The 15,880-nt window shown below is 41.4% G+C and overlaps 1 protein-coding gene across 4 annotated transcripts in view; it reads right to left on the bottom strand.

The window, feature by feature from the left end:
* The window catches only part of taf1b (TATA box binding protein (Tbp)-associated factor, RNA polymerase I, B), a 94,499-nt gene that overhangs the window by 18,878 nt on the left and 59,741 nt on the right, over positions 1 to 15,880 (bottom strand). For all 4 annotated transcript variants that reach the window (XM_072561698.1, XM_072561673.1, XM_072561681.1 and 1 more), the window contains exons 9-11: positions 14,791 to 14,938; positions 2,809 to 2,986; positions 2,666 to 2,712 (exon numbers count right to left, since the gene is read on the bottom strand). In XM_072561698.1, the coding sequence (XP_072417799.1) occupies positions 2,666 to 2,712; positions 2,809 to 2,986; positions 14,791 to 14,938 (373 nt within the window). The remainder of the gene's footprint in view (positions 1 to 2,665; positions 2,713 to 2,808; positions 2,987 to 14,790; positions 14,939 to 15,880) is intronic.

Here is a 15,880-nt window from a genome sequence, read left to right as displayed (position 1 = left end):
CCATGGAGAAATAACTAGAGGACAATCACCATAAGAATATGTGGCATTTACCATTGCAGAAAAGACTAATGCACAAAGATAATTCAAGATTGAATCACAATTACGAGACAACATTCTCTAGACTAGATGACTGCTGGATGCACTGAAGTTAAAAAGGACTGTCCAGGAGATCAGAGCTGAAAATGTGTTGCTGGAAAAGCGCAGGTCAAGCATCCAAGCAGCAGGAGAATCAATGTTTCGGGCACGAGCCCTTCTTCAGGAAGGGCTTCAGTGACCTGCTGCGCTTTTCCAGCAACACATTTCCAGCTCTGATCTCCAGCATCTGCAGTCCTCACTTTCTCCTGTCCAGGAGATCACAAAGGTTGTGACAAATTTCGCAATTCTCTTGAATCCAAAGAAAGATTTGCTTTAATGCCTACTGAGGGTAAATGTTTCTTTGCAGGATAGCACAGTTCTCATCTAACTGTGTTCCATTATGGCAGCCCTCACCAAAGCAAACACATATCTATTGCATATGTTAGACATATCCCAATCACAGCAAGCAATATACATGCTCCTACTGGAGATGGAAAAAATAACATAACACTTGTACCAAGGCCCCATATGCTCACAGAACAAAGTCTGTCTTTCATCCTTAAATACATTGACTCACTCATGGGCCTAATTAATATCAATAATATGGAAAAGACTTTGCCCATCTTACTGCCCAGTCCGCAAGCACAACTCAAGTCAAGAACCAGGATGAAATATTGCTTTCAGTGCAAAAAACAAAGAGATGCCAACGAAACTGCATGCCTGCTTTCCTCAGCAAGCAGCATTTAACCGAAACACACTGGCTTTAGAAAATGTGCATATGAATGTATATGCCCCAAGTACTAAGCCACTTACAATCCCGCACTGCCTTGGATGAAGCAGCGATGAGTTGCTTTCTTGAACTGCTACAATCCTCGTGGTTTAGGGATACCCACACTGTTGTTAAGAAGAGTGTTCCAGGATTTTAACCCAATGACAGTGAAGGAATGACAACACTATTCCAAATCAGGATAGTGTACAGCTCAGAGGGACACCTGCCAGTGGTGGTGTTTCAATATATCTGCTATCCGTGACTTCCAGTTGATAGAGATCATGGGTTTAGATGGTACAGTCTAGGGAGATGTGACATGTTGCTGCAGTGCACCTTGTAGATAGTCTACTACTGTCACTATACATTGGTAGTGGAGGAATTGAATGGTCGTAGACAGGAGTGCAAATCAAGCTGGCTGCTTGATCCTTGATGGTGTTGAGGTTTGTTGGAGCTGCACTCATCCAGTTATGGAGAGTATTCCATCATAATCTTGACTTGGCTTTACGGATGCTGGACAGGCGTTGCAAAGTTGGGTGGCCCAGCAGTCCCAGCCTCTGACTTGCTCTTGTAGCTGCAGAATGCAGCTAAACCAATTAAGTTTCTTGTCAATGATATTACCAGGATGTTGATGGTGGAGAATTTAGTGATAGTAATGACACAAAGTCAAGGGACGATGGTTACATTTACATTTGTTGCAGATGAGTAAAAGGGTGAACATCAACATTTTAATAAATTTGGCTATCGGAAAAGGCTGGAAGAGGAGAGAGAAGTGGCAAATCCTTTTCATTAAACTGGAAAGTATTCAGTGGTATTCCACAAGGTTCACTACTTAAGACCAGTGGTATTTTCGATACAAATTAATGACTGGATGCGGGAGTTAGCAGAGGAAAATAATAGACTTTAAAAGGACACAAAACAGGTTTGATAGAATGAGTGGTAGATGATAGATTTAACTGAACAGACAAGTGGGAGGAGATACATTTTGGTAGAAAGGGTGAGGAAAGATGATACATGATAAATAGTACCATTTTAAAACAAATACAGGAACAGAGACATCTGGGAATGCTTGTGCACAAATAATTGAAAGTGGCAGGGCAGGTTAACAGACTAAATTAAATCCTGGGCTTAATAACTAGAGGTTCAGATTACAAAAGCCAGCAAGTTATACTAAATTCATATAAAACACTAATTCAGCCTGAGCTGGAGTATTATGCACAATTCTAAGCACCACACTTTGAATGATGTGAAATCTTTGAATAAAACATCAAAGATATTTACCTAATAGTTCTATGGATGAGGGACGACATTACATGAAAATATTGGTGAAGCTGGGATTGCTTTCTGTGGAGCCAAAAAAGCCTCTTAGTAGTGGTGTTTAAAGTTATAAAGTTGTAAATATGGAGAAATATTTACTAATGGCTTAAGAATCGATAATCAGAATGCAAAGATTTAATGCGTGGCAGTGGTGTCGTAAGGAAAACTTTTTAATGCAAAAGTGGGTGGATTTGAAATGTGCTGTCTCATAGGGTGTTCCATACAGATTCAACAATTGCTTTTAGCAAAGGAGAACTGCAGAAATACTTAAAGAAGAAATATTTGAAAGATAGGTGAATAATGGTGCCGTGGGACTAACTGGCTTTCTTGTTGAAAGATAGAACAGATACCCTTTTCCACGCGACCTATAACTAAATAATGAAGTGCAGGAACTGTACAGCTAAGCTGCTCCATAGTTTTCAAATTAATTATAAAATCCCTTTCTCCATGATTACCCATAAAACTGGATTTAGATTCATATATTCTATAACAATCATAATTAAATACCTTCACTGTTTTGTTTGTTTATCTCTTTCGCTCGGTTAGATAGCAACCTGTTAATAATAAAAAAATTACAAAACATTTAAATCACAAACAAACAGTGCTCCATACCATCTTCAATATTTAACTAGATATATCAAGTGACTTACCACTCATGTTTATCATTAAGAACAAACAGCAGTTTCAGGGCAACCACAATTACCGCTGCAGCCTGAACTTCATACTTGACCATTTTTGCTCTTCTAGATAATGGGTGATAAGTCAGAAAGTCCACTTCTCCGATACCCATTTTCTTCACCAATCTTTGTATCCAGATATGCATGCTCTCTGGTTTGGGATCACCAAACATAAATCAAGATAGGAAAAGAAACACAACTTACTTAATTGGATAGTTATTTCAAATATTGTTTCAACTTATTGCTATTCCTTAAAGTTACAATAAAAGTCTTAAAATGTCTTAATATTTGCAAACTTTCTTTGGAATAGGATTGGGGGTTGGGAGAGAAGAGAGATTACTTATCCTCCTGTATGTTTTTTTTAACCAGTTAAACTGGTTTGAGTATCAGTGTAATTACATGTTTCACCTGTATCAGCAATTCATGTTTAACTGAACAGTTTCAGAATAAACATGAAAAAGACAGCAAGATTTGTTTCCAGCTTTAGGCTAAACTGGTGCAGATCAGTTAGATTAGTTTGCATTGGCATATGAGGGCCAACCTTTCAGTATTAATGACTGTAAACAGTAATAAATGTAAACAAGACTGACTGGTGCCAACTAGCCTTAACAAGTGCAATGGAAGACATGACAAAGAATCTGCTGGAGAATGTGACACAGTAAAGTTGTGTGGCTTACTATTATGGAGCTAACATTTTCACTCATCCACAACCATAAAAGATTTAACAAGCTTATCCTCCTACATAATAAATGCTTGGTGTGTATCTTATCACGTGTATTTCAATGCACAAATATATACTTTTGTATACACTGCATGAGTAGACAAGTATTGGTCTAGATGTAGAAGTGGTTTTTGACAGCAGTTAGCTGTCATTACTTCTCTGAAACTGTCTACAACTTCAGGATTTAGGAAAGAGCCTGATTAATAGAGAAGTCCTAACTTTGCGATCTATTCCGTCATTAGTTGCATTGGGGCCACTATTGCTAAGCCGGCAACCAGCAAAATTGGTTATTTGTTGCAAATTTTCCCTTGTCTCTAGCAATGAAAAAACCTGCATTAAAAAAAACTTGTTCAATCAGGTGGATTTTTTTTTTAGAAGAATGATCTAATCTGACCAATAGCTATTTGTGAATAACAGATCTAGCCCCTGAAAACAACTTTATATTCGTAAAGCAATAAGTATCATTAAGAATAAGCACTAGGTTTAATTCAATTTTTAAATACTATTTTAGAAGCTTTCTACCTTCACTCCATGTTTACTTCCTCATCTTTGAACTACGTAAATGTTTAAAAAGAGATTATAATTTAGTGCTTTGCATTTCCTGATTGGTTTCTTTAATAATTCATTAATGTAATTGGCTGCTGGCATCACAACAGTTTTACATGGAATCAAAGCACGGAAACAGACCCTTCGGTCCAACTTGTCCATACTGATCAGATAGCCGAAATAAATCTAGTCCCATATGCCAACTTTTAGCCTATATTCCTCTAAACCCTTCCATTTTATATACCCACCAAGATGCGTTTTAAATGTTGTAATTCCACCAGCCTCCACCACTTCTGGCAGACCACTACATGCATGCACCACCCACTACATTAAAAAGTTGCCCCTTAGGTCCTCTTTAAACCTACGGTAGGAATATTTTTCCACATTCTTTCAAGGGATGTGAGTGCCGTTGCCAGGACCATTACTTGTTGCCCATCCCTAATTGCCTTTGAACTGAGCGACTTGCTAGATCATTTCAGAGGGCAGTTAAGAGTTAACCACATTGCTGTGGGTCGAGATTCACATGTGGGCCACACCAGGTAAGGATTTTCTTCCCTCAAGGAAATTAAGTGAATTAGATGGATCTCATAACAAATCAATGATAATCATTATGATCACCATTGCAAAGCAGTTTTATATTCCAGGTTGCATTCAAATTTCGCCAGCTACCATGGTATGATCTAGAGCTATTTCACCAGAACATTAAGCAGTTTCTTAAAATAAAATTGTTCATGGGATGTGGTCTTCGGTGGCTTGGCCAGCATTTATGGCTAACTCCCTAATTTACCTGGAACAGGAAGTGATTTTCAACTACTGCAATCCTTGTGTATTGGTAGATTCACTGTGCAGAAGGAAGTGCGTTCCAAAATTCTGAACCAGTGACAGTGAAGGAACAGAGATACAGTTCCAAGTCAGGGTGGTGTATACTTGGGAGGGGAGCTTGCACATGGTCGTGTTCCCATTCAACTGGTCCCCTTGTTCTTCTAGGGTGGCAGAAATCACTGGTTTGGAAAGTGCAATCAGCAGAGTCTTGGTGAATTACAGCAGTGCACCTTTTAGGTAAATACAGTGATTCCACTGTGCATCAATGGTAAAGGGAGTAAATGCCAAAGGTATTGGAAACAGGCTGTTTTGTCCTAGATGTCATTGGGTTGCTTGAGTGCTGTTGGAGTTGCACTGATCTAGGTAAGTGGACAGGCATTGGTGACACTGCAGGCAGGTTTTCACCACAGAATTCCTAGACACTGACTTATTCTTGTAACCAGAGTTATATGGCTTGGCCAGTTCAATTTCTATTAAATGGTGACACCCAGAATGCTGGTAAACCTAAAACTGGGTCACTGAAGTAGTGGTCTGGTAGCATTACTAATATAGCACCATCTCCCCCCGCCCTGGTGAAGGACCAGAGCTCTGAAAGCTTGTGATTTCAAATAAACCTGTTGGACTCTAACCTGATGTCATGTGACTTCTGACATCTTCATGTTGGAAATCGCTATTTGACTATGCTGCATGGCAAGAGAGATAACTAAAATTCTGGCCCCAGAGATCAGTGGATTTCTGAGAGGTTTTTCTCGAGGTAAACAGCTGCTGACAGCAAACTCTAACCTGTGTTTTTGACCATTTTATACAAATCCTAATGGAAAGAACATTTAGGAAGGTTGGTATAATGATTAACCCATCTATTTGACTGAAATTACATCTGTTTTGCACAGGATACCTGATAACAGTATTAAGAGGAGGAATAAATTATTGCAGACGCTGGAATCTATACTGAAAACAAATGCTGGAGATCACTGTGGGTCAGATAGCATCCATGGAGAGAGCAAGCTAACGTTGAGTACAGATGATTCTACATCAGAGCTATTGGGAAGTGTGGAGGGGGCAGCATTTATGCTTTCATTTGGGAATAGGGAATGTGTGGAGAGAGAAAGGGTGTGTGTGGGGAGCTAAGCTGGCAGCCAGTGAAATTGGTTATTTGGTACAAATTTTCCCTTGACTCTAGCAATGAAAAAACCCGCATTAAAAAAAACTCTTGTTCAATCAGGTGGATTTTTTTTAAGAAGAATGATCTAATCTGACCAATAGCTATTTGTGAATAACAGATCTAGCCCCTGAAAACAATTTTATATTTGTGAAGCAATAAGTGGAGAAAAACTGTTGATAATTCAGATTAAGTGATTGGAATGTGAGAATGGCAGAAGAATGGGGTGTCTACCTGCCAGATTTGAAAGGACAGACAGTCCCATTGAGGTGTGGGGAGGGGGAAAAGAGGACTCAATAACAGAATGCAACAAGTAAAACCAAAAGACAGGGAAGAACTGGGAGTTGGTTCACAATTTGAAGGTGTTGAACTCAATATTATGCTCAGAAGTGTAAAGTGTCTAGTCGAAATGTTGTTCCTCCATTTTGAGCTGTGATTCACTGGAATACTGCAGCATGGTGAGGACAGACATGTGGGTATGTGAGCATGATGCTGTGTTAAAATGACCAGCTACGGGAATGTTGCTGTCATGCTTGCGCACAGACTGGAGGTATTCCACAAAACAGTCACTCAGTCTGTGTTTGGTTTCTCCAATATAGAGTAGGCCACATTAAGTGTAGCCATTACAATACACAAGATTGGAGGAAGTCCAGTTGAAATGCTACTTCACCTGGAAAGACTGTTTAGGCCCTTCGGTGGTGAACAGGGAGGTGGTGAAGGGGCAGATGTTGCACCTTCCGCCATTCTCACATTCCGACCACTTAATCTGAACTATTGACGTCTTTTCTCCACCAGCTCCCTACACCCACTACCCCCGCAGCAATCCCATACCACCAAACCCCCAAACTACAGAGGAAGTTCAATTATCTGAACTAGATGAACAGGCACTATTTCGTTCAGATAACTGATTATTCGGTTAAATCGATTAAAAGTCTTTCCTCTGGGGCTCAGAGTTTTTTTAAAGTCTGTTCCCCATTCAGGAGACGAGACAGCAGCACACTGCACATGAACCCCACTCCCACAACCCCGTTCAACGCTGCCCGCGCCCTTGCCCCCAAACCTGTCCAACAACTCCCACGCACCCCCACCGCCCACTCTCCAGGGCAGCCAGACTGGACACCAACAACAAGGCTGCTGCTGCTACCTTTAAATCTCCAAATAGCGCATGCACACGCATACAGCCACACAACTTTTTACTGCAACGTTTTGACAGGTCCCACCTTTACCCTGTACATGACAATGTTGGAGAGATCATCTGAGGAAGGGGAGTTTAGGGTACACACCTCTGTAGAATTCCAGGGAACGTTTGGGGCAGAGAGTGAGAGAGCGCATGAGAGCGTGAGAGAACGAGCGTGTGAGTGAGAGCGCGAGCGTGCGAGTGCGAGAGTGAGAGTGAGAGTGAGAGTGAGAGAGTGAGAGTGAGTGTGCGAGAGTGCGAGTGCGAGAGTGCGAGTGCGAGAGTGCGAGTGCGAGAGAGTAGGGGGTCAAGTCATTTGTAGACAGTGCCTGCTTAATCATTGCAAACAAAAGACACAATCAGGGTTAGAAACGAGTCTTTGATGTAATGTTTCTATCGGGACTTTGAGATCTCCTTCGGATAAACTGATATTCGGATAATCGAGGTTCCTCTGTATAGAATAAATGTTGCCCCCTCCAACTTCAGCTCTGAAGGAGAATCATCTGGACTCAAAATGTTAGCTTTCTCTCTCTCTCTCTCTCTCTATATAGTTGCTGTCTGACCCATTGTGATCTCCAGCATTTGTTGTTTTCAATATTAAGAACAGCATTGCTTAAGATAGGTTTAATCTCTTTTGTAAAGTTATGAAGTTTATAAAGAGAAGATACTTTAATGCTAAGTATGCATTTGAAAATACTTCAAAATCTCTTTCCACTTAACTCACCCTCATTCTTGTTACAATTTTATGCTAAAGTTTGGCTAGGGACCAGTAACATTTTTCAAAAAAAAGTATATAAAGTTTACGCTCCCAAGTACTAATAGATTAAAGCCACAGAATATCAGTCTTGAACAAAACAAGGTTTACTGTATGAACTTACATTTCAACACAATCTTCAATATATAATAAATAATTTATATTCCAATATCAACATGCAGTAAATGTGGGCAATATGATAAACTGTGGTTCAACACCCCACAGAGCACTTTGAGTAGTACATGCAGTTAAGATAAATCCTACAAATCTCCCAGAATCTCCACAGATCTCAGTGACACTGCAGGTCACTAAATCTTATTAAAAATGTAACAATAGATTCCAAGTCGTCACTTTTAAATATCTGTCTCTGAAACTCCTTTGAAGGCAGTTCCTGCCTGGACTTTCTGAACAACCGCTCACATCTGATAGTTCAATCTGTTTTTGTAAGACTAGGCTCTTCTGGAGCCCAAAAGCTTCACTTCAGTCCCTTTTCACAGGCACAACTTCAGCTTGACCATAAATAGCTAAGGTCACCAAGCTAGTAACAATTCTGGATTTCTCTGCAGGTCTAAATCATGCTCGGCTGCAATAAGAAAACCCTGGCTGTGATAGGCTACTTTCACCCCACGCACTGTTGTACTGAACCACTAGTGGCGCATAGGCTTCCTCAGAGACCCTCATGGCTTTCAGGTCTTTTTTTTGAGCCAGAGTCCCAATAGGCTTTACTTAATGGCTCCCAGTACAGATAAGATCCTAGGACTAGAACCTCTACAGTGTAGAAACAGATCATTTAGCTCAGCAAGTCCACAATGACCCTCCGAAGAGTTTCCCACCCAGACGCATTCCCCTACCCCATGGGCAATTTAGTACGGCCAACCCATCTAACCTGCACAACTTTGGACTGTGGGAGGAAACCGGACCACCCGGAGGAAAACGGTTGAGGATCCTGGGATAGTATTCATTAGAGTTTAGAAGGTTGAGGGGAGATCTAATAGAAACCTACAAGATAATGCATAGTGTAAAAAGGATGGACCCTTGAAATTTGTTTCCATTAGGCAGGGATACTAGAACCTGTGGGCACAGCCTTAGAATTAGAGGGGGTCAATTTAAAACGGAAATGAAGAGACAGTTCTTCAGCCAGAGTGGTGGGCCTATGGAATTTATTGCCTCGGAGCACAGTGGAGACTGGGATGTTAAATGTCTTCAAGGCAGAGATCAATAAATTCTTAATCGCGCAAGGAATTAAGGAATACGGGGAGAGTGCAGGTAAGTAGCACTGAAATGTCCATCAACCATGATTGAATAGCAGAGTAGACTCAATGGGCCGAATGGCCTTACTTCCACTCCTGTGTCTTATGATTGAAATAAAACATGCACAACTTAAAAAAAAAACATATTCTGCAAATAGATATGGGGCTAAACTTGAGTATCAGCTGTGTTACCAGCCAGACAAAATGACAATTTAGTTTGCTATGGTCTCTGCTCACAACAATCTCTTTTCTACATTGAAGAGACTAAACAATCCCTGGTGACTAATTCATGGAACATTTCAAGTTTCCAGGTGCCCATAATTTTAGCTCTCTGCCCCTCTTACTCTCACTTGTCCCCACCTCCTGAAATGTTTCAGTGGAGCTCAATAGAAATTCAACTTTCGAATTAGATGGAGGACGGGAAAAATTATGGCTGTAAGAGCTGCTCCTTTTTTTGAGGTATTTTAGGTGTTGGAGGTGATTTCCTCAAATTCCAGGAGCAGCAATTACTGTTTTTTATGCTGTTACATTGTTTTGGAACTTTGGAAAAAAAGTCAAAACAACAGCCGTTTAAAAGGGAGAAGAGCAGGCAAAGGAAGCACATGGTGAGGTCAGTGCAGGAGAGAGAGAGAGAGAGAGAGAGAGAATCTGCACAGTTACTGCCTTTGCTGTTTGAATTTGTGCATCGCTGGACATCGGAGTGCATCTGGGAAAATTAATAAACAATGAAATTCACAACTAATCTTGGAGGAACTGTTGGGCGAAGTTCACAGCGCAGAATCAGATAAGTTAATTATTGTTTTAAGTCTGTCCAAGAGAAAGGCTGCAGTAGTGGGTACAGTGGATTCTTTCTTGATTATGTTTTTGGAGATATGTCTCTTGATTAAACTTAAAATATAAGCCATAGCTATTAATTTAACCCAGGGCAGTGTTTGTAGAGGAATAATACAGTGTTATTTTCTGGGTCTGTAGATTGTGAAGGAGCAAAAATGGCCTTTACAGTGATATGTACTTCTTGTCAGATGTGGGAGTTTAAAGAGAGTTTAAGGGTTGCTGGGGATTATATCTGCCACATATGCTGTTGGATGCGAATCTTATCAGATCAAGTGGATCGGTTGGAGAGACAGATAGAAGCGATGAGGAATTTGCAACAGCAACAGTATGTGATGGATGGCAGTTATAGAAAGGGGGGGAAAGTCTCAGATACAGTCACATAGATGGGTTAACTCCAGGAAGGGCGAGAAAGGTAGGCAACTAGAGCAGGAGTCTTTTGTGGATATACCCATTACAAACAGGTAAGCGGTTTTGGAAAATGTAGGGGGTGATAGATTCTCAGGGGCATATAGCACAAACAGCCAAGTTTCTGGTATTGAGACTGGCTCTAATGCAACGAGGGGCACGTCGGCTTCCAAGAGATCAATTGTGTTAGGGGATTCTGTAGTCAGAAGTACAGACAGACGTTTCTGTGGCCAGCAGAGAAAAAGCAGAATGGTGTGTTGTTTCCCTGGTGCCAGGATCAAGGATGTCTCAGAGAGGGTGCAGAATGTTCTCACGGGGGAAAGGAGCCAGCAGGAGGTCATTGTCCACATTGGAACCAATGACATTGGAAGGGAAAAGGTTGAGACTCTGAAGGGTGATTACAGAGAGTTAGGTAGAAATTTAAGGAGGTCGTCCTCAAGGGTAGTAATATCTGGATTACTCCCAGTGCTATGAGCTAGTGAGGGCAGAAATAGGAGGATATAGCAGATGAATGCATGGCTGAGGAGCTGGTGTATGGGAGAAGGATTCACATTTTTGGATCATTGGAATCTCTTTTGGGGTATAAGTGTGCTGTACAAAAAGGACGGATTGCACCTAAATTGGAAGGGCACGAATATACTGGCAGGGAAATTTGCTAGAACTGCTTGGGAGGATTTAAACTAGTAAGGTGGGAGAGGTGGGACCAAGGGAGAAAGTGAGAAAAGAGATCAATCTGAGACAGGTACAGTTGAGAACAGACGTGAGTCAAACAGTTAAGGCAGGCAGGGACAAGGTAGGACTAATAAATTAAACTGCTTTTATTTCAATGCAAGGGGCCTAACAGGGAAGGCAGATGAATTCAGGGCATGGTTAGGAACATGGGACTGGGATATCATAGCAATTACGGAAACATGGCTCAGGGATGGGCAGGACTGGCAGCTTAATGTTCCAGGATACAAATGCTACAGGAAGGATAGAAAGGGAGGCAAGAGAGGAGGGGGAGTGGCATTTTTGATAAGGGATAGCATTACGCTGTGCTAAGGGAGGATATTCCTGGAAATACATCAAGGGAAGTTATTTGGGAGGAACTGAGAAATAAGAAAGGGATGATAACCTTATTGGGATTGTATTATAGACCCCCTCAATAGTCAGAGGGAAATTGAGAAACAAACTTGTAAGGAGATCTCCGCTATCTGTAAGAATAATATGGTGGTTATGGTAGGGGATTTTAACTTTCCAAACATTGACTGGGACTGCCATAGTGTTAAAGGTTTAGATGGAGAAGAATTTCTTCAGTGTGTACAAGACAATTTTCTGATTCAGTATGTGGATGTATCTACTAGAGAAGGTGCAAAACTTGACCTACTCTTGGGAAATAAGGCAGGGCAGGTGACTGAGGTGTCAGTGGAGGAGCACTTTGGGGCTAGCGACCATAATTGTATTCGTGTTAAAATAATGATGGAAAAGGATAGACCAGATCTAAAAGTTGAATTTCTAAATTGGAGAAAGGCCAATTTTGACGGTATTACGCAAGAACTTTCAAAAGCTGATTGGAGCCAGATGTTCGCAGGTAAAGAGACGGCTGAAAAATGGGAAGCCTTCAGAAATGAGATAGCAAGAATCCAGAGAAAATATATTCCTGTCAGGGTGAAAGGGAAGGCTGGTAGGTATAGGGAATGCTGGATGACTAAAGAAATTGAGGGTTTGGTTAAGAAAAAGAAGGAAGCATATGTCACGTACAGACAGGATAGATCGAGTGAATCCTTAGAAGAGTATAAAGAGAGTAGGAGTATACTTAAGAGGGAAAACAGGAGGGCAAAACAGGGACATGAGATAGCTTTGGCAAATAGAATTAAGGAGAATCCAAAGAGTTTTTACAAATATATTAAGGACAAAAGGGTTACTAGGGAGAGAATAGGGCCCCTCAAAGATCAGCAAGGCGGCCTTTGTGTGGAGCCACAGAAAATGGTGGAGATACTAAATGAATATTTTGCATCAGTATTTACTGTGGAAAAGGATATGGAAGATATCGACTGTAGGGAAATCGATGGTGACATCTTGCAAAATGTCCATATTAGAGGAGGAAGTACTGGATGTCTTGAAATGCATAAAGGTGGATAAATCCCCAGGACCTGATCAGGTGTACCTGAGAACTCTGTGGGAAGCTAGAGAAGTGATTGCTGGGCCTCTTGCTGAGATATTTGTATCATCGATAGTCACAGATGAGGTGCCGGAAGACTGGAGGTTGGCAAATGTGGTGCCACTGTTTCAGAAGGGTGGTAAGGACAAGCCAGAGAACTATAGACCAGTCAGCCTGACCTCGGTGGTGGGCAAGTTGTTGGAGGGAATCCTGAGGGACAGGATTTACATGTATTTGGAAAGGTAAGGAATGATTAGGGATAGTCAAGATGGCTTTGTGTGTGGGAAATCATGTCTCACAAACTTGATTGAGTTTTTTGATGAAGTAACAAAGAAGATTGATGAGGACAGAGCAGTAGATGTGATCTATATGGACTTCAGTAAGGCGTTCAACAAGGTTCCTCATGGGAGACTGATTAGCAAGGTTAGATCTCATGGAATACAGGGAGAACTAGCCATTTGGATACAGAACTGGCTCAAAGGCAAAAGAGAGGGGGTGGTGGTGGAGGGTTGTTTTTCAAACTGGAGGCCTGTGACTAGTGGAGTGCCACAAGGATCGGTGCTGGGCCCTCTACTTTTTGTCATTTACATAAATGATTTGGATGCGAGCATAAGAGGTACAGGTAGTAAGCTTGCAGATGACACCAAAATTGGAGGTGTAGTGGACAGCAAAGAGGATTACCTCAGATTACAACAGGATCTTGACCAGATGGGCTAATGGGCTGAGAAGTGCTGCATGAGAAATGCGAGGTGCTGCATTTTGGGAAAGCAAATGTTAGCAGGACTTATACACTTAATGGTAAGGTCCTAGGGAGTGTTGCTGAACAAAGAGACCTTGGAGTGCAGGTTCATATCTCCTTGCAAGTGGAGTCGCAGGTAGATAGGATAGTGAATGTGGTGTTTGGTATGCTTTCCTTTATTGTTCAGAGTATTGAGTACAAGAGTTGGGAGGTCATGTTGCGGCTGTACAGGACATTGGTTAGGCCACTGTTGAAATATTGCGTGCAATTCTGGTCTCCTTCCTATCGGAAAGATGTTGTGAAACTTGAAAGGGTTCAGAAAGGATTTACAAGGATGTTGCCAGGGTTGGAGGATTTGAGCTATCGGGAGAGGCTGAATAGGCTGGGGCTGTTTTCCCTGGAGCGTTGGAGGCTGAGGGGTGACCTGATAGAGGTTTACAAAATTATGAGGTGCATGGATAGGATAAATAGGCAAAGTCTTTTACCTGGGATCGGGGAGTCCAGAACTAGAGGGTATAGGTTTAGGGTGAGAGGGGAAAGACATAAGAGAGACCTAAAGGGCAATTTTTTCACGCAGAGGGTGGTACGTGTATGGAATGAGCTGCCAGTGGATGTGGTGCAGGCTGGTACAATTGCAACATTTAAGAGGGATTTGGATGGGTACATGAATAGGAAGGGTTTGGAGGGATATGGGCCGGATGCTGGCAGGTGGGACTAGATTGGGTTGGGATATCTGGTCGGCATGGACGGGTTGGACCGGAGGGTCTGTTTCCATGCTGTACATCTCTATGACTCTATGAACACTGGATTCGACAATTTCAACAACTACTACACGTTTGGTAAAGATTCTGCTATTGCCATTTATACTCCCTCTAGATCCATTGTTTGAGCATTTTTTGCTTATCAGCATCTATTTTATATCTTTTCCTTCAATTCTGCTTTCCACCCTTTTGGAGATCTTCCCTGGTCTTTCCTGCTATCCATGGTTAAGACCTGTCATTGTGCCGTGTTTTCCAATTCTGATGCAAAGTTATCAATCCAAAGGCTTAAACATTGTTTCTCACTCTGCAGATACAGCCTGGTCTACAGAGTATTTCAAGCACCTTTTGGTTTTAATTTGATCTGAGATTTCCCACATGGGCAGTATTTTATTTCTATGTTTCCGACAGAGATGCGAACTGGCAGGTCTTGAAGCTGTCATTTGAAGCACTACTTCTCAACTAAGTCTTCTTGGGAAGAACAAAGAAACTTTGCAAAACCTCTTCCTTTAAACAAAACATAAAACTGATGATGGATTTGTGTCAGGGGTTGGTGGGGGGGGGGGGGAAAGACGAGACAAGATCAGGAAGAGAAGTACTTTGCTTTGGTAATCTTTCTCCTATTTCATATTTGTTTTGGAGACATCTACCTGGTAAGTTAGCTTCCATCAAGAGCTTGACACAAAGTATATCTGGATGGAGAAAACATTTCTCAGTTATTTCAGGAAATCGAGGCATTTCCAGAAACACAGCAAGTTGATGCATCTTCCCTTGAATTTCTTCATAGGATGGAATGGACTGAAAACAGATCAGCACAGAAGGAGAGAAGATTAAGTTATTGAAATAACAAGTATTCTTCTCACAAAACATCTCAAAGTTCTAAACAGAAGTGAAATCAAAATTAATTCTTGGCATTACTGCCATTACTATTTTATCCACACAAAATCATACTGAAATGTTCACCGGATGAAAACAGCAATGGAGCCCACACTCATCAAGGTAGATTTTCAAAACAATCACGATTTTGTTCATTCCGTTGAATTTAACTCCTAGAGAAATAACATTTTTGAACATAACATTTCACCTCAGCTTGGACATAGGAAATGACAGGGACACAAAGATGGAGAAAATGTAGGAGATAATAGAGCCAGTGCAGACACCTTAGGCCATAGGACCTCCACCTGCACCGTAATAATTCTGAGATTCTAGATAGCTACTGTGGAATGGAAATCTGCGTATCAATGCTCCTGAGGTGGTGGTGAAGAAACATTGGAAATGCAGCAGAGGGGAAATCAGATGAGAATTCTGGTTGCAGGAAGCAGGAATATTTATCATGTGTTGCTATACCAAACACCTTCAAATTGCATTTGAGGAAAACTGCAGCCATTACAAGATTAATTTTTTGGAAAGGAGGGTTCATCAACCTGTTCAGACATTTTATGACATACTCTCATGGCCATCATATCCTAAGGTGAGACCTGAAACCAAACTTCCTGGCCCAGAGACAAGGACACTATCACAGCACCATCAGACCTGGTGATTATTTTTCTAAAATCAGCCAGTTTTGCACATTATTACACACATTTGTGGCCAGACTTTCTGGCTCAGAGGTAGACACATCATCACTGCCCTGAAGACCCCAATAATTCTCCTTTCCATTCTTAATTGGACAGCACGGTGGCACAGTGGTTAGCATTGCTGCCTCACAGCGCCAGAGACACGGGTTCAATTCCCGCCTCA

The sequence above is a fragment of the Chiloscyllium punctatum genome, chromosome 3 (assembly GCF_047496795.1).
Source record: "Chiloscyllium punctatum isolate Juve2018m chromosome 3, sChiPun1.3, whole genome shotgun sequence".
NCBI lineage: Eukaryota > Metazoa > Chordata > Chondrichthyes > Orectolobiformes > Hemiscylliidae > Chiloscyllium > Chiloscyllium punctatum.
The sequence above is the reverse complement of the archived record's forward strand: the minus strand, read 5'-3'. Positions and strand labels throughout refer to the sequence as shown.